Source organism: Danio rerio, chromosome 16 (assembly GCF_052040795.2).
Source record: "Danio rerio strain M-AB ecotype USA chromosome 16, GRCz13ab, whole genome shotgun sequence".
Classification (NCBI taxonomy): Eukaryota; Metazoa; Chordata; class Actinopteri; order Cypriniformes; family Danionidae; genus Danio; species Danio rerio.
The window spans coordinates 6,171,509-6,197,862 of record NC_141036.1 but is presented as its reverse complement, the minus strand read 5'-3'; the positions used below and the strand labels follow the sequence as shown (position 1 = coordinate 6,197,862).

The window sequence follows — 26,354 nt, the reverse complement described above, 5'->3', positions numbered from 1 at the left end:
GCCGGAAGTCATTCATTTTCAATTGAGCCCGGCTCAATTCAACTTAATGGTAATGAGCTATGATGCAGTTTGACGGCAAGCAATCAGAAAGTCAACCGCTTGAGAAGATTTCAAAGAACACAGTCCATTGAACTTTGGTTCCTTTCACAGTTGTTCCTAAGGGTTTTAATGTTGTGGTTGCCAGATTTACAGTTATTTGCAATGTTTTTTTACAGGGACATACATTTTTTAAAAATTACTGACGAGTTACTGATGTGTTTTTTTTTATTATTCAGGAATCTCATGCTAACTATAATGACAGTATATTGGATAAGTGGAGCAAAGCCACATCAATTGCAACAACTTAATCTGCCATAGTTAAATGCATTTGATAAAAGGTGCGCAACATTTTAATTTGATAAAAAGCATGTTTTTATGCGGGAATGTAAGTGATTTGCTGATATGCTGCAACAGCCTCTTTACAGAATCAATACACATTTTACTACAAAATTCCATGACTTTTTTAGGACTTTCAAGTAAATTTTTATGACCTAATGTTTCATGTAATGTCTACGTATGCATGGTAAATCATAAAAAAAACGAAGCATGTTAAAATTTATTACAGCATATTATAAAACACGTAACAATATCTTCAGTTTTAATTTATTTTTATATCTATTTAAACAGATAATGCTTACACAGCACTACTGGTTTTTGGCCAAGAAAAGAAAAGAAGTAAAAACATCCAACTTCTATTCAAGTAAAGATATGAGTCAGATTTACTTTAGATAATGTTAATAGCTTGTTAAAATAGTAATAGTAGGTAAAACTACTTCTATTCTAAAGCCGCGATCACACTGCACTTTTTGCTCTACAGACTTCCATTCATAGGCATGCAAATACGACAGACCAGAAATGCAATCTGCACCAATAGAAAATAACTTAAAATAAGAAATTCAAGAAATGGAGCAATCGCTCGCTTTTATTAACGCCTAATCATATTGTTTAATGCCACCCCTTTTTCGCAGCGCCATACAACAGAATTTTGCTCTAAGCTCTAGTATAACCGCTGCTTAAGTCGCTTTGGAAACAACATCTGCTAAATGACTAAATGTAATTTCCATGACTTCTGGAAATCATTTGGACTTTCTTACAAAACCTTCTGGGTTTTTCTGTTTTTCCAAAACTTTTCAAGGCCTGGAAATTGCCATGGCAAAATTCCATGACTTTTCCAGGTTTTCAATGACAGTATAAACCCTGCCTTTAAATATGAGATCGGTGACGAGAGCATCAAAATTCGCTACAAAGGAGCTGTGAAGGCAGACAATGTTGTTGAGTTTTGACAGACTTCAGTGTGAATGCACAGTAAGTCTTTCGCAATATGAACACAAGTACACTACTTATTTGTTTTTATGCAAGTACATAGTAGTTAACGTGATTTAAAACAACATCAACCGCACGAGACTAAGAACACAAACATGAGATGCAGATCTGATCAATTGCAGCTCAATCGATCAATATCATTCCCTGAGTCAGTGAGGCAAACGCAGTCAAACTGTGCGTTAGACGTCCAGCGGGCAGAGCGAGGAGAAACACAGCGCCCTTGATACTCTTTTGCTGCTTTCCAATCACACCGATACTCTTGTGTGCCACTTAAAATTCAACTCTGAAATATTCACTCCCTCCGGCACCAGGCGCTGCAGATGGCGATGCCTTTATGCACTGACAGAATCTGGATTTTTAATACATTTGGCTATAAAATATATATATAGCAGAAGTAACTTTAAAATGACTTTCCTGAAAACGGTTTACCATCAAAAAAATAAAGCAGCCCCCTAAAAAAGAAAGGAGGAAAGAAACGCAAGCGGCTCATCCCTGTGGTACCTCCTTCAGACGGGCTGCGCTGTAATTCTTAGCAGTGTGTAATGGGATTGGTCAGGGGAAACACTGCCGGCTCTTCTGAGAGCAACTGTGAATTTAGGCTAGGGGCACGGGGGATTGCCGATGCCAAGGACAATGATTAATTTACTACTTCATTAGACTAGCGCTCAAGTATTCATGGTGAATGCAGACACAGTGGCTTTCGGGGAGGATTAAGAAAAGCTAACCGAATGAAGCACGATGAAAACGTCCAAGAAAAAACTTTTCTAAGAGGGGACGTTTTCGCTCTACCTGTAATTCAGTCATTTCCTTGCTCCTGCATCAAGCCCCTGTGCGGCATTTCTATTAATAGAGGCTTTTAACGTTTCCATGACAACGAATTAGCCCAAGTTTCTCTTAGATGATGATGGATACTGCCTGTGGGAGAAACTTATGAGGAGCCTCTTATTGCAAAAGCTTCCAGCTCCAACGATACTCATTACAGCTCAGAATCTATATATTATTTACATTATATATATTATTTACATATATATATATATATATATATATATATATATATATATATATATATATATATATATATATATATATATATATATATATATATATGTAATTTAAAATGTACGTTTAAGGCTGCAGTATGTTTGCAAAGTTTAGACGAAAGGATTTTAGTTGTCGAAGGTCAAAACTAGTATACAAATTTAGCAGCTGCAGAAATTCATGTCATTTTTAATGGACAGAGTCCAAATTTTTTAGCTTTAGAAATAAATTACATCAAATCAAACATTTCTATACATTTTTTCATACAAAGTTTGAAATTAACCTCTTTTCTTGGTAGCACCGGTGCTCTTAACTTCAAAAATGTTGGCGCACAAGACAAAACTGAGTCGCACCCACCAAAAATTATGAGCACCGTTTCTACACGTTTTATATTAACAGATTCTATTATATAATAACACTCTAATCACAACTAACAAATAAACAAAAATCTGCATGCGCTCACCGGCCCAGCACGCACTGCTTGACATGAATAAGATGAACTAAATTAACAATAATAACTGTGCTGTTCTCACTGGTGGTGTCTGCTATTGTACAGATTGCACAGAATTGCACGATTGACAGCCTTGTGATGATTAAATGAAGAATTAAATAACGTTAGAACATTCATTCATTCATTTTCTTGTCGGCTTAGTCCCTTTATTTATCCGGGGTCACCACAGCAGAATGGCCCGCCAACTTATCCAGCAAGTTTTTACGCAGCAGATGCCCTTCCAGCCGCAATCCATCTCTGGGAAACATACACACACACACACACACACACACACACTCATACACTACGGACAATTTAGCCTACCCAATTCACCTGTACCTCATGTCTTTGGACTGTGGGGGAAACCGGAGCACCCGGAGGAAACCCACGTGAAGGCAGGGAGAACATGCAAACTCCACACAGAAACAAAACTGAGCCAGCGACCCAGCGACCTTTTTGCTGTGAGGCGACAGCCCTACCTACTGCGCCACTGCCTTGCCAATTTAGAACATCTCATGCCAAAAATGTGAAGATTCAGTGGCCAACACTGTTACCTGAAAACTCTGTCCCACCGGCTTTACGGTGAATGCTTTAGTCATTTTCATAGGGGACTTTAAACACTGGAAGTGAAGTGTAAATTCTGGATTGACATTCAGAACATGATCACTAATCAGATGGGCCATTATTTGTAACTTTAAGTGGTTTCTAAAACTGAATCTGTCAGTGTTGTTTTCATTCTCTCGTATTCAGGCCTTACAGTTTTGTGGCTGTAGCTCACTGTCATCGGAACTGAGTGATTGACAGCTGATATTACCCAATCCATTCGCGTTCTGTTTAAGCGCAGTGGGCCAATAAGAAGAGCTTGAAGGCGGGACAAGAATTGCGGACTTTGTTTACTGCAGCAAGTTGACACGTCAACTGTTTTAAATCATCCCTGAGCACTGCATTTGGTGTTTTTATATATTGATATCGAGCCCTGTCATATTATTATTGTATACAGTTAGGTTCATAAATATTTGGACATCAACACAATTCTAACATTTTTGGCCCTATACACCAACACAATCGATTTGAAATGAAACGTACTTTAACTGCAGACTGTCAGCTTTAATTTGAGGGTATTTACATCCAAATCAGGTGAACACTGTAGGAATTACAACAGCTTTTGTATATGTGCCTCTCACTTGTTAAGGGTCCAAAATAAATTGGACAATTGGCTTCTAAGCTGTTTTATGGCCAGGTGTGTGCTATTTCCTCATTATCTCGATTACAATGGGCAGAAAAAAGGAATCAGAGTTCATTTCAAGCGTGCTATTTACATTTGGAATCTGTTACTGTCAACTCTCAAGATGAGATCCAAAGAGCAGTCACTATCACTCAAGCAAGCCATCATTAGGCTGAAAAACAAAACAAACCCATCAGAGAGATAGCAAAAACACTGGGTGTGGTCAAAACAACTGTTTGGAACATTCTTAAAAAGAAAGAACGCACCAGTGAGCTCAGAAACACCAAAAGACCCGGATGACCACAGAAAACAACTGTGGTGGATGACCAAAGAATTGGTGAAGAATACACCCTATACAACATTTGGCCAGATCAGGAACACTCTCCATGAGGTAGTGTGTATGTGTGTCTAAGTCAACAATCAAGTGAAGACTACACCAGAGTAAATACAGAGGGTTCACCACAAGATGTAAACCATTGGTGAGCCTCAAAAACAAGAAGGCCAGATTAGAGTTCTACAAAAGCCTTCACAGTTCTGGAACAACATCATATCGACAGATGAGATCAAGATATACTTTTACCAGAGTGTTGGAAAGAGAAGAGTTTAGAGAAGGAAAGGAACTGCTCATGATCCTAAGTAGTGAAGTTGTACACCTAAAAAAATGAAAATTCAGTAATTATTTACTCAAGCTCCACTTGTTCCAAACATGTTTGAGTTTCTTTCATCTAATGAACACAAAGAAAAAACAGCATGTTTGGGGGAAAAAACATTGACTCACAAAGTTTTTTTTGTACCTAGTAGTGATTTCAATAGCTATTTTTTCCAGCATTCATCAAAATGTCTAATTGTGTGTACAACAGAAGAAAGTTTAGAACATGAGTGTGAAAAAATGAAAAGGAACCTTTAATTTATAGGTGAACTATCAATTTAGAACAGGACTCATATTTAATATATATGTAATAAATGCAATTTATATATACTATAATTTAATATATATGCAATATAATCCAGAACTAGAATTATTACACTAGTGATTGCACTCAGCAACATGGAGGGTCTGTGTCTAAAACATTTAATGCACACTATATGATTAACTCAGCAGCAGCTAAACCATGATAAATTGCCAGAACAGAATAATTAAGATTATATACTGTCAAAAAAACTAAATGGGGTTTTAAAGCACCAAACAATGAACATATAATACATCATATTTGTCTTCTTCTTGTTATTATTATTATTTTATTATTATTATTATCATCATATTTTTTGCAAGGATTTATAGAAGACACCCATTAAAATTGTCATTCAGTGTAACAAACTATTACTTATATACTAAACTTTTATTTATAAACGCTGAATAATGATATAACATAATTTCATTGATATGTTGATCTAGCTTTTCTTCAAAAGCTTGTCTGAAACATTACAGTAGTGTAAAAAACATACTGCTTCAATCAAATCAAACTGACTGAAGATACTAACGCCCTATTCACACGGGGCTTCAGCGTCAACGCTTGACAGAGGGCGTGTCTGAAGTTGGAGCTGAAACGACCGTCATAGAAGCGTCAGCCAATGAAATTCAGTCAGCATAGGCCACTGTCTGAGCTGGTGTATTTGCATACAGCGATCTGATTGGCTGACGCTTCCGTCGGCGCTTGAAAAGTTGAGCTGGTCCCAACTTCTGCAGCGAGGAACGCTCCTGAAGCGGCGCCGACGGATCCACAATGCAGTTCGGCAACGCCTGTTGTCACCCATTCAAAGTGAATGGGAAGCGTTGACGCTGACGCCCCGTGTGAATAGGGCGTAAAATACTATAAAGATTACTTATTATAGATACTACAGATTATAGTATATAGAATACTTTATAGATACTATAAAGTTAAACTTTGTATAACTTAATGTAGTTAAGTAAACCTGATTAACATGTTAAAATAAGTTAAAGTAACAAAAAAAAACATTTGTAGTCATGACTTTTCATATAATTTGCTACAGTGAGATGCCTAAATGCCTATTAAAGGGATATTTCACCCAAAATGAAAATGTGACTAAGACTGAAAATGTAAATAGTACTGACTATTTACTCACCCTCAAGTGTTTGCAAACATTTAAGGTTGTTTTTTTTTTATTTTGCTGAACATTAAAGAAGATATTTTGAAGAATGTTTGAAACCTGTAACCACTGACTACCATAGAAGAAAAAACAAATACTATTTTAGTCAATTGTTACATGGCAGAATTATTGGTGTGAACTATCTCTTTAATATGTTCTGCATGTGTAAAATAATTGCCAAACCCGAAATTGGATATACCGTGTTTGTCCAGAAAATAGTCTTGTTAATATATATATATATATTTTTTTTTTATCATGAGGCCATTAGATCTTCTTTGGTGGCTTGGATTTCCAGTGGGAACTGGATATATGTTTTGACGTAGGTTAGACATCTAGATATTGGATGCATATCAGATATTAAACCACATACTGAAAAGGCTCATTACGGATATGGAATAGTCAGATCTCATGTGGATTGGGTGTCCTGATATGTGTAACAGTATCCAATCAGTGTCAATGAGAGTAAAATCAGATTTTATTTTTATGTGACACACTCAAAAAAATCTTTTTCTGCTGCTTGTACAAACTAATTTTATAAAATAAACTGAAACAACAGAACTTAGAATATTCTTTGGGCGGCCCATAAACTGGTGGTAGATGACCACTAAATTATAAAACAAATATTGTTGTATTTACAACTCATCTTCTAGCAATCAAGTGTACGTTTCTGTTTTTTGTGTTTTGTACTAGTAGTGTTGTGTGATGATCCTCATTTTTTTCCCAATATTCACTCAAAAAGAAAAAAAAAAATGCATTCCAAAAATTATGTTTGCCTGTTTAAACGACTTAATACAAATGAGCTGAAACAACACAATTCTTAAGATTTTTGAGGCGACAACTTAATTGTTTTATGATCAACCAACTTCTATTTGCAAAAATAAGTTAATTTTATTCCTTTATGTTGTCCCAACACAGAACAATTTAGATAAACCCAGCATTTTTTACAGTGTGTACGATATATACAATTAAGGTCAAAATTATTCGCCCTCCGGTGAATTTCTTTTTTGAATATTTCCCAAATGATGTTTAACAGATTGAGGAATTTTTCACAGTATTTCCTATAATATTTTTTCTTCTGGAGAAAGACTTATTTAATTTATTTCAGCTAGAACAAAAGCAGTTTTTAATTAAAAAAAAACATTTTTCAACAATTTATTAGTCCCTTTAAGCAATATTTTTTGCCCAATTAACCTACTAAAGTCTTTAAATGTCACTTTAAGCTAAATAAGAGTATCTTAAAAAATATCTAGTGAAATATTATGTACTGTCATCATGGCAAAGACAAAAGAAATCAGTTCTTATAAACTAGTTATTAAAACTATTATGCTATATAATATAATATACTATTATATATATATATATATATAAAGAGAGATTTGTTCAGCTTTTAGTTCAATATATGATCTAGGCGGGCCCTCTAGAGAGCAGAAAAACCATAAGAAAGCAGCTCTGCGTTTCTCGGCAAAGAGGAAGCACTGAAAGAAATCGCCATGACAGGATGGTCCGCTCAGACACAGAACCCCCCGTAGAGCACCAAGGAAAGCCTCCGTCGCTTCAATACCGACCCACTGAGCCCAGAACAGCTCGAATGAAGGCCGAGTCGAAAAAAGCTAAGAAGTTTAAGCTTGCATTGTGCGAAAATGAGCGAAGCAAACTCAAGATTTCGATGGACGGCCATTTTGTGCCACTGTCCACGTACTGCGAAAAATAAAATCTCCATTAAACAAAGACATGGGGAAGTTGCTAGCAAAATGGAAGCCTCTGAATGTTTGATTTTGTCTGATTTTAGCACAACACATCAGTGCGCTGCTTTGATTATTAGTGAAAAAGCTTTTATAGACCTGCTTGGACGAGATGTCTTTCCTCTTTGTATTTGATAAGGCCGAGATGGAGATGTAAAGGCTAATTTCACTTGGCTTTTACTGGATTTGAAGTGCTTTGGATGGAAAGCTGAGAAATGGGTTTTGTTTACTGGGTTTTGTTTTTCCTCTGAGTGGAAGATGAGGATTTGCAAGGACAACAATGCTGCAGTGACACCTGCTGGTGCGATTGGTGGTTTTCAAACATGTCCATCTTGATTTTGACGCACACACAGTTCTCACCTCTGAGACAGGAGCGTGGTCTCTGAGCTCCGTGCAGTGGGACGCCAGCAGGCCGATCGCTCTCATCACTTTGCTTCTTCTAAAACACAAAAATGTGAATGAATCAAATGACTTTCATCAGACCGTTTCATTCAATCTGTTGCACTGTGTTCATATTTGACCTTTAAAGATGACATTTGTTCCATCTTTTTAATATATTTAGGCAGAAATAAGCATTTCAAATTTGTAACAGGAATAAATGCCAATGAAATAGTTATTTTAAATTTAACAATGTTATTATACATAAAGTTATTATCTTTACTGTATTTTAGGGAGTTTTAAGCATTGTTTTCTTAGAAAATATTAGGAAGTTGATAATATTCACATACATTCATATACATGTGTCTAGGTCGATTTATTTAAATTGTTTTAGGTATATTTTTTAACCTGCTAGCATAATTCTTTTTTCTAATACAACAGTGCATGTCAAACTTCTCAGTAAGGGAATTAGAATCTGACCATATCACAAAAATAAATGCATAAAAAAAATAATAATAAATAACACATATATTAAAAGCATTGAACAATAATTTTATCATAGCTTTATAACCATGATTTTATGATTTTATAACCATTTTATTTCATGAACAAGCTTTTTTTCCTAATTATTATAATTATTATTATTATTATTGTTATTATTATTATTATTATTATAAGTAGTAGTAGTAGTAGTAGTAGAAGTAGTAGTAGTACATCTTATTAAAAGCTGGTTACATTTTATTTTAAATATGTCTCTGACAGTAAAGACATATACAGTTATATATAAAGTCGAAGTCAGAATTATTAGCCCACCTTTGAATTTTCTTTTCTTTTTTTAATATTTCTCAAATGATGTTAAACAGAGCAAGGAAATTGTCACAGTAAGTCTGATAATATTTTTTTCTTCTAGAGAAAGTCTTAATTGTTTTATTTCGACTAGAATAAAAGCAGTTTTTAATTTTTTAAACACCATTTTAAGGACAAAATTATTAGCCCCTTTAAGCTATATTTTTTAAGATCTACAGAACAAAACATCGTTATACAATAACTTTCCTAATTACCCTAACCTGCCTAGTTAACCTAATTAACCTAGTTAAGCTTTTAAATGTCACTTTAATCTGTATAGAAATGTCTTGAAAAATATCTAGTCTAATATTATGTCCTGTCATCATGGCAAAGATAAAATAAATTAGTTATTAGAGATGAGTTATTAAAACTATTATGTTTTGAGATGTATTGAAAACAGAAATTGTGGAAAAAAAAAACGGGGCTAATAATTCAGAGGGGCTAATAATTCTGACTCCAACTGTATAGTATAATAGTATTATATATAATTTAATTAAAGCAATATTAAATATTAAAACAATATTAAAGTAGTATTAAAACTATTATTAAAACAATAATAAATATTAAAACAACATTAAAATAATATTAATCATATCCTTAAAATAATATTAAAACTATAATTAAAACAATATTAAACATTAAAACAATATTAAAATATTATTGAAACTATAATTAAAACAACATTAAAATATTATTAAAACTATAATTAAAACAATGTTATAATAATATTAAAACTATAATTAAAGCAATAATTAATAATGAAACAGCAACAAAATAATATTAAAACTATAATTAAAACAATATTAAATAATAAAACAGCATCAAAATAATATTAAAACTATAGTTAAAACAATATTAAATAATACAACAGCATTAAAATAATATATGAAACTATAATTATAACAATATTAAATATTAAAAACAACATTAAAATAATATTAAAACTAATTTATAATTAAAACAATAATTGATTAAAATTAAAGAATTAAAAGCAATTCAATGTATTAAAATGAGTTGGAAAATATTAATTTGACATTGAAATTCAGCTTTATCATCACAGGAGTCCGAAAATGTTTTTTGAAGTGTGAGAATAGTTCATAATAATACTATATTTAGTGTATATTTGCAATAAAAGTCCAAAATGGTTGACTAAATACTTCTTTTAAATATTAGGAATATTATACAATTAAAGTATAACACGACTGTACCACACTTCCCATGTTAAAATCCCTGTACCACACAAACTCTTCTAGTTTACTGTAGCATTTGACTATTTTTGCCAGCACATCACTCATCATTCACTCTGTCTCGGCGCATTGTGTAATGCTAGTTTTCTGTGTCATTTAAAACTGAAGTGGTTGCTTGGTGACTGTAGTGTGGAGACGGAGACAGTAATCCTGTGAGGGGCCACAGAGACACATGCCTATCATTCCTTCCACTGAGCCAAAATGGACAGAGAGGAGAGACAGAGAGAGACGGGCTCTGCATTTCACTAAGTACACACTCCAAGACCGCCACCATCACGGTCATCTTCTATTGTGTTTTGTAGTGGTAAATTAAACGGCTGATGTAGTTGATCAACTGAAATCAATTACAGGACCCATTACGGGTCTTTCAGTCTTTGCTAATGAGCTGATGATCTGAATCAGGTGTGTTTAGTTAAGGTGACAGGAAAAGTGCAGAGCTGGTGGTCCTCCAGGAACGTGGTTGACAAACACTGATTTAGCTTGTTTTGAGGAAAAGGCAGACTTAATTTTGATGACCTATTACTGAATATTTCTTTTAATTTACTAGAAAATGCTTCTTGCTTTAAGTTGTATGAATGTAGCAGTGTACTGAGGAACCATGAAACTTACATATCCCAGTTTGGAGCCTGTCGCATTTGTTGAACCAGCACAGGAAACTGTGTTAGGAAGAAAAGAAAACATTGAGAATTTTATATATAGATTAAATTTTATATATTTTTTTTAAAATTCCATAAGATGCAGTCAGGCTTTTTAAAGGTCTCATGAAATTAAAACAAAGATTTTCAGATGTTAGTATCAGTTTAGGACTTATATACATATTTACATATATAGTTTTCAGCCTGGCGAAAGGGGTGGTTCTTTTTCTCCAAATGTGCACCTTTTTGCAGATATTCTCATTTTCTATTTAATTATGAGATTTAAATAATGCATTTCAGTGACATTTTAAAAATGAATTAACTTGTTGGATGTCATTATAACCACACTTTTGATTTATACCAAAAATATTTCCTAAATTTTTACAATAAAGAAATATGAAAAAATAATACATATACAGTCAAGGTCAGAATTATTAGCCACCCTGAATTATTGTATGATTATTAAAAAATTAAAAACTGAAATAAAACAAATAAGACTTTCTCCAGAAAAAAAAATATTATCAGACATACTGTGAACATTTCCTTGGTCTGTTAAACATCTTTAGGGAAAATTTTTAAAAAAGAAATTCAAAGAGGAGCTAATAATTCTGATTTCAACTGTATATGTATTAGGAAGAAAATTGGAATCTGTTAAAGTTTTATTACAAACCTTCCAAAATTTGCCCATTTTTAATAAAAAAATGTAAGTATATGTGTAACAAACAAATAATAATAATATTGTAGAGTTTCTGAATTTTTCTAGCCTTTTTTGCAAAAAAAATTTGAAATTTGAAATTTGAAAATTCATGAACAACATCAAGAACCAAAACAGTTTTAAATTAACTTTACACCTTTTTATTGGCCATTTTTAGTTTCAAGAATAAGGTCCAAAGCTTAGAATAAAAGTGACCTGTAAAATAAAAAAATTAAAAATAATAAAATAAAAAAAACAATACAGTAGCAAAAGATGATTTCTCTTACGTCAGATTATAAAATAAAAATATTTGTTAGCATTGGCAGACTAAAGTAAAACCGAAGCGACAGCCAACAGAGGATCCCGCTTGGTCTTAAAGCCTTTTTAATTGACTATTTTTACTAGTTATGATGGCATAGCAGTTAAAATAGGACAATTTCTGGACCTTTGTCAGTGAGAACCCTGCATTTTTACACAGTGTACTTGAAAAGTTATGCAAGTGTTTATGTGCTATCAATCAATCAGTCTTGTTATCGCATCAAGGAATGATTTTTCCGGCTCCAAAGTGACTGGTCACATGACATTTATGGCTTAGGTGATTGGCTCTAAAAAATCTATCCAGAGAGCGAATCCAAGAATTTGCCACTAGGATGAACAGAAACACTAATGTTGGTGAGACACCTGGTGGCTAAAAGTGAAACATACATCTGAAAAAACATACTGACACTACAAAAAAAAATTATGATCATAATAAAATTGTTATAATCAAAGTAATTAGCCAAAATTCTAATCAATAAAACAATAAATGAGCACACTTATAGATTGCTTTTTTTATTTACAGAAAAAAATGATTACTGTTAAGTAATAATTGAGAAGTGATAATTTTCTAATGACAATAGCAAGTTATGCAGTTTAAGTTAGAAAATGAATATATACCACACAAATGAATATTCAAATGTGGACATTAAAATAAAAAGCACTTAATCACGCTTTCAGGGTTAGTTTTAAGATAATGAGCATGTGACTTTGCTTCGTCTGTTTGAGACGTGTCTTACCAGCTCAGAGTGGATGAGACGTGTGGCTGTGTCTCTGTGGTTACAGACGGTGCACAGGTAACAGAGCAGGTTGAGTTTGGCACGTGGTGCTGTGGCATTGGCTGATCCAGCTCGGTCCACTGACTCCAGAACGACACAAACCTGCTGTAAAAACTGAGACCAGTCTTCTGAGCTCAGGCAGGACAACCGTTCAGCTGAGAGAGAGATGGAATTTAACAGAATGATCAGCAGTGGGTTTAGTGCAACCTTTTTTTCTGGATGCATTTTAATTCATTTACTGTATTTTATCTAGTAACCCAACCAAACTTAAAGCAAGCGTTCATTACCATTTATGCAAATTCTTTGAACTGGCATCCAAAAAGAAACTATATTACAATTTTCATTGCCACAAGCATCACTACAAGCAGCAATGAATAAGCAAATAAACTACAATAAAGTGTGCAGATTAAAGTACAGTCTCTGTACAATCATTGGTTAAAGGTCCCATGAAAATAAAATGAAAAACATTAAGGTGTTAATTTCAGCTCCAAAACAGGGGCAAAATTTGCGTTTAGAAAATTTTAAACTGATATAAACATGTTAGGCCTGCAGTTTGTCCCTTCCTGCCTAAATCAGGGATGTCAAACTCAATTCCAGAGGGGCCGCAGCATTGCACAGTTCAGTTTTTAACCCTATTTAAACACACCTGATCAATCTAATTGAGTCCTTCAGGCTTGTTTGAAACCTTTAGATTAGATTAGATTAGATTAGATTAGATTAGATTAGATTCAACTTTATTGCCATTACACATGTACAAGTACAATGCAACGAAATGCAGTTTAGGTCTAACCAGCAGTGCAATAGCAGCAAGTGCAGGATACAGGGTTAAGTTATAAAGTGCAGATAAACAAAAGCAATGGTGATATTTAAATATGGATGTACTATTAACATTATATACAGGTTGTATTAGCTATGAACAGAGATTTACAATAGATGGATATATGTACAGGTTGCTATTAATAATCAGAAGTGTCTGACTGAGGTTGGAACTAAACTTTGCAGGACACTGGCCCTCCAGGACCGAGTTTGGACATACCTGACTTAAACAATCAAAAAAATATATATAGCTTAAGGGGGCTAATAATATTAACCTTAAAATGGTTTATAAAAAATTAAAAACTTATTCTAGCCGAAATAAAACAAATAAGACTTAAATTCATTGCTCTGTTAAACATCACTTGGAGAACATTTGAAAAAGAAAACAAAATTCACAGGATGTACAATTGAAGTTATTAGCCCCCTTTGATTTTTTTTTCTTTCTTTAAATATTTCCCTAACAATATTTAACAGAGTAATAAAATTTTCACAGTATGTCTGATAATATTTTTTCTTCTGGAGAAGGTCTTTTTTTTATTACAGCTAAAATAAAAGCAGTTTTAATTTTTTTCTAAAAACCATTTTAAGCACAATATTATTAGCCCCTTTAAGCTAATAAAGATTTAAGATTTTTTTAGCCCATCATTGAGTCTATTTATTTACTTATGTAAATGTGTGTAAAATATGTTTTCTTTTTTTTATTAATTTCAGTAATAATATTGACTAATATGTAAATGTTTATACTGTATGGTTCATGTACAATATAGCCTGTAAAAAAGTATTTTCTTTCTTTTAGTAGACACATTATTTTAGAGACTTTTTTACCAAACAAGTGGATCTAATTAGATTTGCAGTATTCATAAACCTTAAGTAAAAGTTTAAAAGCTATTTTTAAATATTTCATGCTTTAAGTTTAGTTACTGTCCTTTTTTTCTTTTTTTAACATTTGTTTCCATCAAATGTTAGCAGATTCTGTCTTGTGCCATAACAAACTGAAAATAGCATTTTTTTTATTTCAGCTGATTGAAGAAAAAAAATATCCCAGGTTACCTGAGTGTGCTGGTACACAAAGTGTTTTGGGGTCAAAACGAACTGGAGCAGTCTTTAAAATCTAAAAATAGAGCACAGTTACAATATAAATATATATATAATATTCAAAAATAAGGCACACATTCTGTAATGCTACACGGTCTGAAAATGTGATCAAATCCTGAAATCCTGTCTTTACCTTTGGGTTATCCATGATGGGAGTCACTGTGAGGTCACAGTCGGTGTATAAAAGCAATTTAATGCATGTGTTCAGGTCACTCTGTTCCTCTGCCATAACGCTGGACTCCTACAGGGCATATGGGATGTTTAAATAACATGGTTTAAAATTCACTATATGCAATGTGGTTGCTCAGTGCATCAACAGAAGTGAAACAATAGTAGTAGTTTGCTTTAGCATTTATGCTTGTTTGTCTCTGCAAAATCAGTGGTACATACATTATGAAGCCTTCATATTGGTGGATAAGATGCACATTTCGATGCATTTTATTACTATTATTTCGATTTTTTTTTTTTTGCGTAATTGTTTTTTAAATACACTTAATTACAGAAGTACACAAAGCTTTTTCCATTGGATATAAAAAATAACACTTCCGAAATAAATAAATGAATAAATAAATAAATGGATAGATGGAAAAATGAATAAATTATAATAAAATAAATATTTTAGTTAAATTAAGGACTCAAAGATATTAGGAGAATACTTTTTTTTTTGCTTTGGACAAACACAATTACACTTTATAAATAAATGGATAAATAAAATAAAATAAAATTAGAGGCTTAAAGATATTAGAAAAATATGGCTTTTTACATTGGATATGCATAATAACAATTTATATAAGTAAAAAAAAAAAATAAATCAACTAAATAAAAAAATGGATGAATGGATAGATAAATACACTAAAATAATATAAATAAAACATGGCATTTTAAATTGGATATACATAATTACATTTTATAAATAAATGAAAGAATGAAAAAAATAAAAATAAAAATAAATAAATAAATAAATAAATAAATAAATAATTGAACTAAAGACTCAAAGATATTAGGAAATTATGGCTTTTTGACATTAGATATACATTATTACACTTTAAAAATAAATAAATTGCACCAGTATCCTCCACAGTCTAAAGACATGCGGTATATGTGAATAGAATAAACTATATTGCCCGTACTGTATGTGTGTATGGGTGTTTCCCACAACTGGGTTGCGGCTGGAAGGGTATCCACTGTGTGAAACATGTGCTGGATAAGTTGGCGGTACATTCCGCTGTGGCGACCCCTGATGAATAAAGGGACTAAGCCGAAGGAATGAATGAATAAATAAATGAATGGATAAATAAATTAAAGTAAACATTTAAATTAAATTAAGGACTCAAAGATATTACAAGAATATACATGGTATACATGGTTACAATGGATTACACCTTATAAATAAACAAATAATTAAATAAAAGGATGAATAGGTGGATAAAATAAAAATAAATTAAACTAAATTAAATTAAATAATTAAGAACTCAAAGATATAAGGAAAATAAGGCTTTTTATATCGGATATTCATAATTACACTTTATAAATAAATAAGTTGAAATAAAATAAATAGTTTCACTCAAAGATATTAGGAAACTATGGATTTTTATATTGGATATACAAAATTACACTTTATAAATAAAATAAATTAATAAATGGATGAACAGGTAAATTAAAATAAATCAATAACTAAACTAAATTAAAGACTAAAAAAATATTATGAGAATATGCTATTAAATTCCAATAATAAAAATGTTAAAAAAAATTTAAATGAAGTAAAATATATTCATTATGTACTCTACTTAAAATCTAATAATACAGATTTGTTGCTTTTCAATTAACACCATCTTATTTTTCCAGTTGGTGTATATTTCTTAGTCCATACTGTTGCATTCACGTTTTTGTTCTTTCTACCCAATACATTTTTTTTATAACTTTATAGAGATGAAACATTGATAATAGTACATTTCAAATGACTATGTAGGTATTTTAATTTGACTGTTCTTTGTTTTATCTTCTTATATGTCCTCTTATAACTATTCTAGACTCTATATGTGGTCTGGCTGTTATAAAGCATTTTTAATGAAGTGGTAGAGCTATCAGTGGCTAAGTATCCAAGCTGACATTCCCAGTTCTAAGATCAGTGGTAAACGGAACACAGCATGAGCTCCAACCAGAACAGCACACCTGCATGGATGTTCTAGTAATCCTGAAGACTCAGATCAGGAGCGCTTGATTAAGGTTGAAGCTCAACTCTGCAGGATTTTACACCCCCGATGTGAGGATAACAATGGTTGTACCTAAAAGCTTATCTGACTTATTGGCTTGCTGCATAACTGACACTGGCTGACTATGTATGCAGGCAGAATTGGGTGGAGAGAAGAAAAAAAAAAACATAAACCCAAACTGATTTCAGACATACTTCTGGTTCAAACATATTAATTTTAAATGTAATCAAGAATAATAGATAGTGTTGGTAATAATAGGTAGTATTATGTAAAGCTGTAGATCAAGCATTCCTTGTAATGCAATAATGGCAGATTGCAATATTGAATATATCCAGTAGATGGTGCTGTGGTTTATTAAAAGGTATTTCCAAGAAAATGCTGGTCAAGTTATTAATCTAGTTTAATTGAAATTTAATTTAAAAATATATATTTTATTCATTCATTCATTTATAAATTGTAGTTATGTATATTGTAAAAGTCTCATTGTACTTCTGTAAGTAAATATTTACTATTTTGAGGGATGTCAACAAAAACAATGGTCCCAATATATTTCCCGTTTTACATTTTTAATTTCGAGAGCTTCCGAGAATCCAAAAAGAGCCACTTATTGATAAATAATATTATGATAGCTGATTTAACATTTAGTCATGATTGAACTGCCTCTACAGTTATGAAATAGTTCGATAACAATGAGGAAATATTCATGAGCCAAAGACGACATTGTATTGAAATGGTCAATATTTGAAAGAATTATGCAATAAAAATCTAAATAAGAGTAAAAAAAATTTATCAAAACATGTATGTTATCCACAGATATGAATGCTTCATGTGTGCGCCACTGATTTTACTGAGACGGACAAACATAAATGCTAACATTCATTATTACATTTATTTCAGCCTTTTAAAATAACTGTGTTTTAATTGATACAATTAGATAAAGTTTGATTGATAAAAAAAACCCTATGCTCTGCATAAATGTGTGTATTTAAAATGAACATTTTGATCAATTTTTCAGTAAATATACAGTAAGTTCTTTTGATTTATTCAAACAAAACATTTTGTTAAACAATTATATTCTTTAAAATAAGAGTTTGGTCACTTAACATCCATACAATTAATTTCATCGAGTTATTGGGGGAGAAAATGACTATGATATACATATACATATTTAGTTATTCATTTATTCTTTTATTTTGCAAGTATATATGGCTCTAAATTGACTCCATAGAAAAGTGCATAAGTATGCGATTTAGGACGCACCTACTGTATCAGATTTCTATACAGTGAGTCTCTCCTCTCAGTTTTCAACTACATAAAACTTATTTCATGAGGGAGAAATTTAAAAATGCTTTATTATTGCCTGTAAATGATGTGTACATGATCAAATGATTACTATTTTCATTACCACAGTGCTATTCTGAGTAAGCAGCACAACATTCGTAAGGTTATGTTTTTGAACTCACATGAATTTCTGCTCGACTGTCCTCTGTTTCTCGAGCCGTGCTTGTTCTGGGAGTTGGTCTAGAGCTGTTTGAGTAAGTCATAAATTCAGTCAAGTACTGTGTTTCTAGTATTGTTGACAAATATACACTGTGCCTGCTTATGTATACATTTCTTTACAAAAGTACAAAAGTATCCATGTTTGTTTACTGAATACATCAAAATCCATATCCAATAAACCACATTCCAAACATACTCTTGGCTTAAATGTTGGATTTTGAAATGTTTCCTTCTGAAGAAATATGATGAAAGCCAATATGTATGTACAGTAGTTTTGAGGATCTTTTAATCTACTTCACTTTGTCAGGCAGGTCCTTTTTAAATGACTTCTTGATTGCAAATAGGTAATCAGGCCTAGGTGTTGCTGGAGAAAGTGAACTCAGTGGTTTGCACTGTCGCCTTACAGCAAGAAAGTCTGTGGTTCGAGTGCCGACTGGGCCAGTTGGCATTTCTGTGTGGAGTTTGCATGTGCTCCCCGTGTTCATGTGGGTTTCCTACGGGTGCTCCGGTTTCCCTCACAGTTCAAAGACATGCGGTATAGGTGAATTGGATTAACTAAGTTGTCCGTAGTGTACGACTGTAAGTGTGAATCCGAGAGTGTATGAGTGTTTCCCAGTACTGGGTTGCAGCTGAAAGGGAATCCACTGCATAAAACATACAGTATGCTGGTATAGTTGGCAGTTCTTTCCACTGTGGCTACCCCTGATAAATAAGTGACTAAACCGAAGTAAAAAAGAATGAATGAATGAGTGAATGAATGTAATCATTAAAACAATGAGTATGTGTCCAGTAGTGTACATTGTAGAGATATTTTGAATGGTTCACAGACATGTCCAAACAATGCTGAAGTATCCATACTTGCAGTATTTGGCATGTTAAAGTTCTTACAGATTGTGTAATCAAAAAGACATACATGCAAACACAGGAGTAAATTGAAATACCTGAGGAGGAAAATGGCCTCTCTGGCATCAATGTCCAGCGCAGACTTTGGTCTAAACTCAATCACGTTATCTACAAAACAAAACACATGTCTGATAAAAGGCACATTTTGTAAAAAAATAAAAAAAATAAAATAAAAAAGTGCTCCAAAAAAAAAGATAACTATGTGAAACCGTCTAGAAAACCATCCATCTATTTATCTATAGCAGGAAAAATTAATATTGAACACGCCACCCTTTTCTCAAAAAGCATATTTCTAAAGGTGCCATTGACTCGAAATTTTACTAGATGTTAGTAACAACCAAACAAAACTAATTAGTTTACAAAGACGATCTGTGTAATAAAATGAAATGACACATGGAACAAGTATTGAACGCATGAAGAAATGGAGGTGTGGAAAGGCAGTGAAAGCCCAGACAGCAGCTGAAATCTCTCAATTAAGATTTGTAAGGCAAGGCAAGGCAAGGCAAGGCAAGTTTATTTATATAGCACATTTCATACACAATTGTACACTCTGTTGAAAAACTCACACCTGAGCAAGGCATGCGACTTCATTCTCCATATGAGATGAGTCTTTAAGCTGCCATCATTAAAAAAAACCTTTAATATAAAGCAGTGGTTTCTAAACTTTTTTCACCAAGTACCACCTCAGAAAAAAATAGTCTCTCCAAGTACCACCATAATGACCGGTATTTAAATACAGTCGCGTAGCAGGCCTAATTAAGCATCTAGAGCACTGCACAGTTAAAAAAAACAAGGCAAATTAATTACTATTACTGAGAATATTTATTATTGTCAGCCACTTTAAACATTATAAATAGTTTGAACATTAACACTGTGCTTACAGGTAAAAAACATTAATAATGTTTAAATCAAATGTGCTTCTAAAAGTTAATTAGTAATGCCACAGTTCTTAAAAAGTAAAAAGAAAACTGCTGTCCATAAATGTAAAGTATTATCATATAGAAGCCTATTAATCAAAACCTGGAAATGTTCCATGGACCTCATTAATATAGGCTATATGTCATCATATTCATATTAAAACTATTTTTTATTTTTAAATAGATGTTGCATGTAGACTTATTTGTATATCTTTGAAATCTAAACATTAACTTGTACTTTAAAAATGATTTTTGATTTACATATTTAAATTGGTCACACTATACAATAAGGTTCATTAGTTAATATTACTTAATGCATTTACTAACATGAACAAACAATGAACAATACATTTACTACAGTATTTGTTCATGTTAGTTAACATTAGTTAATAAAAATTACAGTTGTTCATTGTGAGTTCATGTTAACTGCATTAACTATTGTTAACAAGCATGAGTTTGGATGCTAATAATGCATTAGTAAATGTTCAATTATGATTAATAAATGCTGTACAAGTGTTGTTCACGATTAGTTCATGTTAGTAAATGCATTAACTAATGAATCTTATTCTAAAGTGTTACCTTTGAATTAGAAATTAGATCTGCTTACAGCACGTTAGAGTAGGCTTAGTGTGTCAGAAAAGCAAGTCATTACCTGTCAACACTGGGATTTAAAATACGGGATACGCCCCCAACAATCGTTACGAATACGGGGAAGAGATTAGCTTCAAATGAAAGTTTTAAATAAAATAAAAGGTTCAGCCTATTAAAATCAATTTACTGATCATATCAGTGCTATCGTATGGGTCAAAGGGTTAAAAGTGTGTCAATTTTTTTATGTTAATTATTCATCGATTCCTTTGCGTACCACTAAAAGGAAGCCTGCGTACCACTAGAGGTGCACGTACCACAGTTTGAGAACCACTGATATAAAGTATTAAACACATTTCTCCTTGTGTCATTCCACTGTTATTACACATTACGCTTTTTGTTTTGTTTTATTTTTATGTTGGTATTTTTACCAAAATTTGGTTCAATTCCATGTCAACAGCTGCTTTAGAAATATTGGTAACACTTTACAATAAGGTTCATTAGTTAATGCATTTACTAACATGAACTAATCATGAACAACACATGTACAGCATTTATTAATCATAATTGAACATTTACTAATGCATTATTAACATCTAAGTTAATGCTTGTAAACATTAGTTAATGCACCATGAGTTAACATGAACTAACAATGAACTACTGTATTTTCATTAACTAATGTTAACTAACATGAACAAATACAGTAGTAAATGTATTGTTCATTGTTTGTTCATGTTAGTAAATGCATTAATTAACATTAACTAATGAACATTGTAAAGTGTGACCGAAATATTATTTCCAGAAAAAAACGTTTTCAATATTTATTTTCCCCACTGTAACTATTTATTGTAAATTTGTTTGTACAAATGTACAGTATTTAATAACCCTTAAATTTTGTAGACAAATGTTAGCAAATGGCTTTAGAAGTTAACTTTTGAAATATCATGATATTCCAGAAGTTCCATGAGAACCAGCACAAAATATCATTCAGAGTTACATAAGCTCACTCTTCTGTCATGTAGTCTTTATACAGCATACAGTAGAGGTATTAACCAGGAGCAATCTAATCCTCGAGTGTACGGATATGTGTGTGATTTAATACGAGCGTAAATATCATTTGTACAGCAAGGCAAACTGAACATGGGTTTTACAGGCTCAAGTGTGCACATGTGTACGTGCCTGCAAACCACACATGTATAACAATCCAGGCCGTCTGCCTGGGCACAGGACGTGCTGACTCTCATGTCATGCATTACCTAATGTGAAGGACTTGCTGTTTGGGCTGGCAGGGTCAGCAGGGGCTGTCTGCGCTTCCTCTGCTGTCTGAGGAGCTACAGGGGCCAAATGTAGACTGAAACACACACACATATATATTAAAAATTAATGCATTTAGACATTAAACAGTCGATCTTATTAAAAAATGATGAGTCATACTTCACCCCAAAAACATTTTCGGGCAGTATTTATTTATTTATTGACAGTGTACAGTAGTGTAAGTCTCTATTACATGATGTAAGAAAAAAAACAAAACGATTTTTTACTACATTAAGAAACCACTTTGTTAATAACACAAAATTATATATATATATATATATATATATATATATATATATATATATATATATATATATATATATATATATATATATATATATATATTATAATAATAATTTTAATTTTTTTCTCTTTTTTAAATGTTTCCCAAATGATGTTTAAAAGAGCAAGGAAATTTTCAAAGTATGTCTGATAATATTTTTTCTTCTAGAGAAAGTCTTATTTATTTTATTTCGGCTAGAACAAAAGCAGATTTACATTTTTTATTCACCATTTTAAGGACAACATTATTAGCCCCTTAGCTATTTTTTTCTGATAGTCTACAGAACAAACCATCGTTATACAATAACTTGCCTAATTACCCTAACCTGCCTAGTTAACCTAATTAACCTAGTTAAGCCTTTAAATGTCACTTTGAGCTGTATAGAAATGTCTTGAAAAATATAGAGTAAAATATTATTTACTGTCATCATGGCAAAGATAAAATAAATTAGTTATTAGAGATGATTTATTAAAACGATTATGTTTCGAAATGGGAGGAACATTAATAATATTTAATAAAAAGGTTTTCTATTTTTTTAAATAATAATAATAATAATATTAATAATAATAATAATAATAATAATAATAATAATATGGAGTTGATGCCAAGTGTTATTTACAAATGCAACTCCAAAATGATTTATTTTGTGCAATATTAGTTTTTAATAAATACACGTATTAATTTAATTACTTTTTTCAAAAGACAATGATTTGCTTTTTGTTTTAAAATATCAGCAACAACAACAAAAAAAAAATCACTAAAATGTTATGCAACCAATATTAACAGGCTGCAAGATTTCATTTTCATAATTAAAAACGTATTTATTTTTAATAAACTAAAAAAACAATAACATTATATATCAATGTTTGACAAAAGGTTTCCTATTTTAATTAAAAATAACAATAAAATTAGTATGACTTTTTCATGTCAAGTGTCTTTTACACATACAATTTCAAAATAGATTTATTTTGTGTAATATTTGCTTTTAATAATCACATATATCAATTAATTTATTTAGTGACAATGTACTGTAGTATGAGTCTCAATTTTATGAAGAAAAGTGTTTTTCTACATTAGGAATCTTTTTTGTTAAACGTTAATATTGAAAAAAAAAAATTTTAAATAAAATAAAATTTAAAAATAAATATATAATATTAAAAGGAATATTTTATAAAAGGAAAAAAAGTGATTTATTTCTTGTAAAATCATCTTATTAAAGACAATTGTTTATAACTACAGTTGTGTTGTACCACAGCAACAATAGAATTACTATGACAGTAATTATTAACTCAAGTAATTACCACTATAGCATTTACTATAGTATTTTCCATGTAATGTAATTATACAGAATCTACCACCTCGATGACAGGCAAATATATTTTAGTTCAGTAGAAAACTCGACCCTCTTCATGATAGAAGGATCATATGTGGGTATTTTCCATTTATTTCTCCTCTGAAATATGGTATAAATCGCAAAAAAACTGACTTTCCTCGATGTCTCCTATTGAGCTTTTTTGCTGAATTTTGCGCATAAGCACGTAATTGAAAACAACCTAAAGCAACAAAAACAAATAAATAGACTAATAAAACTCTGAGTTCAAAGCAAATGAAGCAGATGGTCTGGTCGCAGTGCAGGAAATGCTGATACCACTGGCATAGCTTTTTATAACCTGCATTTGTTGTGGGACAGAGGCTTATTGTGTAAGGCATTGTTCTGAACACACAGACAGTGTATGAAGTGTGCCATAGGGCTGTTTGCCCTCTCACTGCATCAATACCAGACTGAGAGCTTCTGTGCACAAGATCATCTACATACATACAGCCATTAACAAAACCCTACTTTAATGACTTTTGGTGTGGGCTACAACTTTGTAAATGCAAAATGGGTGTCTGTGACCAAAGGTTTGGTTTAATGCGCAATGGACTTCAAGAATGAAATGCTTAAAAGGTTGGTTACCTTAGGTTACCATAAAATTTTAATGCTGTCATCATATTTTTACAGATTATGTTCTAAAAAACCTAAACTTCAGAATACAAATGAAGGTATTTTTCAATCTCAATAGAAAGTTATAAGTCATACTTTACCAAAATACATTTTTGACAGTTTTTTTATTTACAATTTACTAATGATATTATATTATATGATTAAGTGTTTTTATTTGTTTGTTTGTTTTTGGGTAAATTATCTTTCCTAAAAACAATTGTTTGCTTTTTGTAAAAATGAAATAAAATAAAATAAAATAAAAAACAAAATAAAATAAAATAAAATAATAATAATTGACAAAAAAACAATTGCAACAAACAATAACAGGCTTTCGTTAACTATTTAAATCGCAAACAAAATATTTGGTTAAATATTATTATAAGTATAATATTTATACAAAAAAAAAATATTAATTAAATATTTATTTTAAATTAAAATATTTATTAAATATCAGTTTAATAAATGTTTTCTGATGTAATAAAAATATCCACAACAACCAATGAGGTTTCTTATCACGCATCAAGCAAGTATGACAGAGCTTCTGTTAATTTTTATGATGTTAATGAGTTAAATATTAAATTTTATATCGATTTAAGGTCCTGTAAAGTGCTTTGAAATGTGCATTTTTATTTGATGTTTGACTTAATTTCAACGAAAACTCCATGAGAGTGTGGGACATAATGTGACTCCTCCCCTTTTTAAAAAAACAGCCAATAGCGTTTTGTTTTATCCCCGCTCTGCCAGCGAGAGTGGTTGAGCTCCAGCGCATCAAATGAAAAGCAAACGAGAAGCGTCTTGAAGGGGGCGGAGCAAGTCAGACACTAGGGATCATTTGATTGGTTATGATGTGATGAGAAATTGTAGTATGGGTTGACGTGAATAAAACCATTGATCCGTTCAGACAGAAGTGACAAAATACAAGCTTTGCATTTTTATATCAGTTTTATATCTTCTAACTGCAAATTGTGTCACTGTTTTGAAGCACACTAGCTTATAGATATCTTAAAAATGAACAATAATAATACTAACATCTAAAAAACTGTAATTCCATTTCATGGGACCTTTAAAGACTAAATTACAACACTTGATTTAGATGATTAAATGTACTTAAGATATTCTAACATAGTATTTGAAGTGGCTTTATTACGGGTTTTATCACAGAAATCTATCAGATTTCACTTAAAATATATTTTATTATATTTATGATCAAAAGTGTCATGGGTTTGGACTGGCATGAGGATGGGTACAGTAAATGATGACATGAGGTTAATCAAAGGTATAAGAAAAAATAAATAAATAAATATATAAATATATAAATATATATATATATATATATATATATATATATATATATATATATATATATATATATATATATATATATATATATATATACACACAAACACACACACACACTTGGCTGTCATTTTGTCAAATGTACCTAGATATCGATGAGACGTCATCCTGTGGTTTTCCTTTGGAGTTGTGAGCCTCTAAAAATGCATCCCTCCAGAATGGGTGAGATAACAGAGGATCCCAGCTTAACCTACAGATGACAGCAATTTAGGAGATTCACAGATAAGTAGTGAAGCTACAATACTAACGTAATGTGACAGGCTCAATGATGCATAAAAAAATGAATGCTTTAATGCCTGGTCATATCACGTCGTTTTGATTAAACATCTAAGACTATGAATAGTGACATTAATTTGAAATTAAAAATTAGAAACAATGTTTTGGCCTCTATCGCATTGTCCATCTCATATTAATGATTAATGTTGTGATGAGTCATTTGATTATCATTCAAACTGAGAAATTAAAGTTTCCTCACTACAATTGATTCATTAACTGATTACGTTTGCGAAGAAGCACTATTACAAA

General features: G+C 31.6%; 1 protein-coding gene across 3 annotated transcripts in view; it reads right to left on the bottom strand.

The window, feature by feature from the left end:
- The window catches only part of ulk4 (unc-51 like kinase 4), a 277,382-nt gene that overhangs the window by 244,588 nt on the left and 6,440 nt on the right, over positions 1-26,354 (bottom strand). For 2 of the 3 annotated variants that reach the window (XM_087286485.1, XM_087286484.1), the window contains exons 9-17: positions 25,915-26,019; positions 22,149-22,243; positions 19,426-19,495; positions 18,448-18,511; positions 14,905-15,012; positions 14,727-14,787; positions 12,822-13,015; positions 11,047-11,093; positions 8,327-8,405 (exon numbers count right to left, since the gene is read on the bottom strand). In XM_087286485.1, coding sequence (XP_087142611.1) covers positions 8,327-8,405; positions 11,047-11,093; positions 12,822-13,015; positions 14,727-14,787; positions 14,905-15,012; positions 18,448-18,511; positions 19,426-19,495; positions 22,149-22,243; positions 25,915-26,019 — 823 coding nt within the window. Of the gene's footprint in view, positions 1-8,065; positions 8,257-8,326; positions 8,406-11,046; positions 11,094-12,821; positions 13,016-14,726; positions 14,788-14,904; positions 15,013-18,447; positions 18,512-19,425; positions 19,496-22,148; positions 22,244-25,914; positions 26,020-26,354 lie in introns of those variants that run through there. The other variant, XM_087286486.1, reaches the window with a different exon arrangement.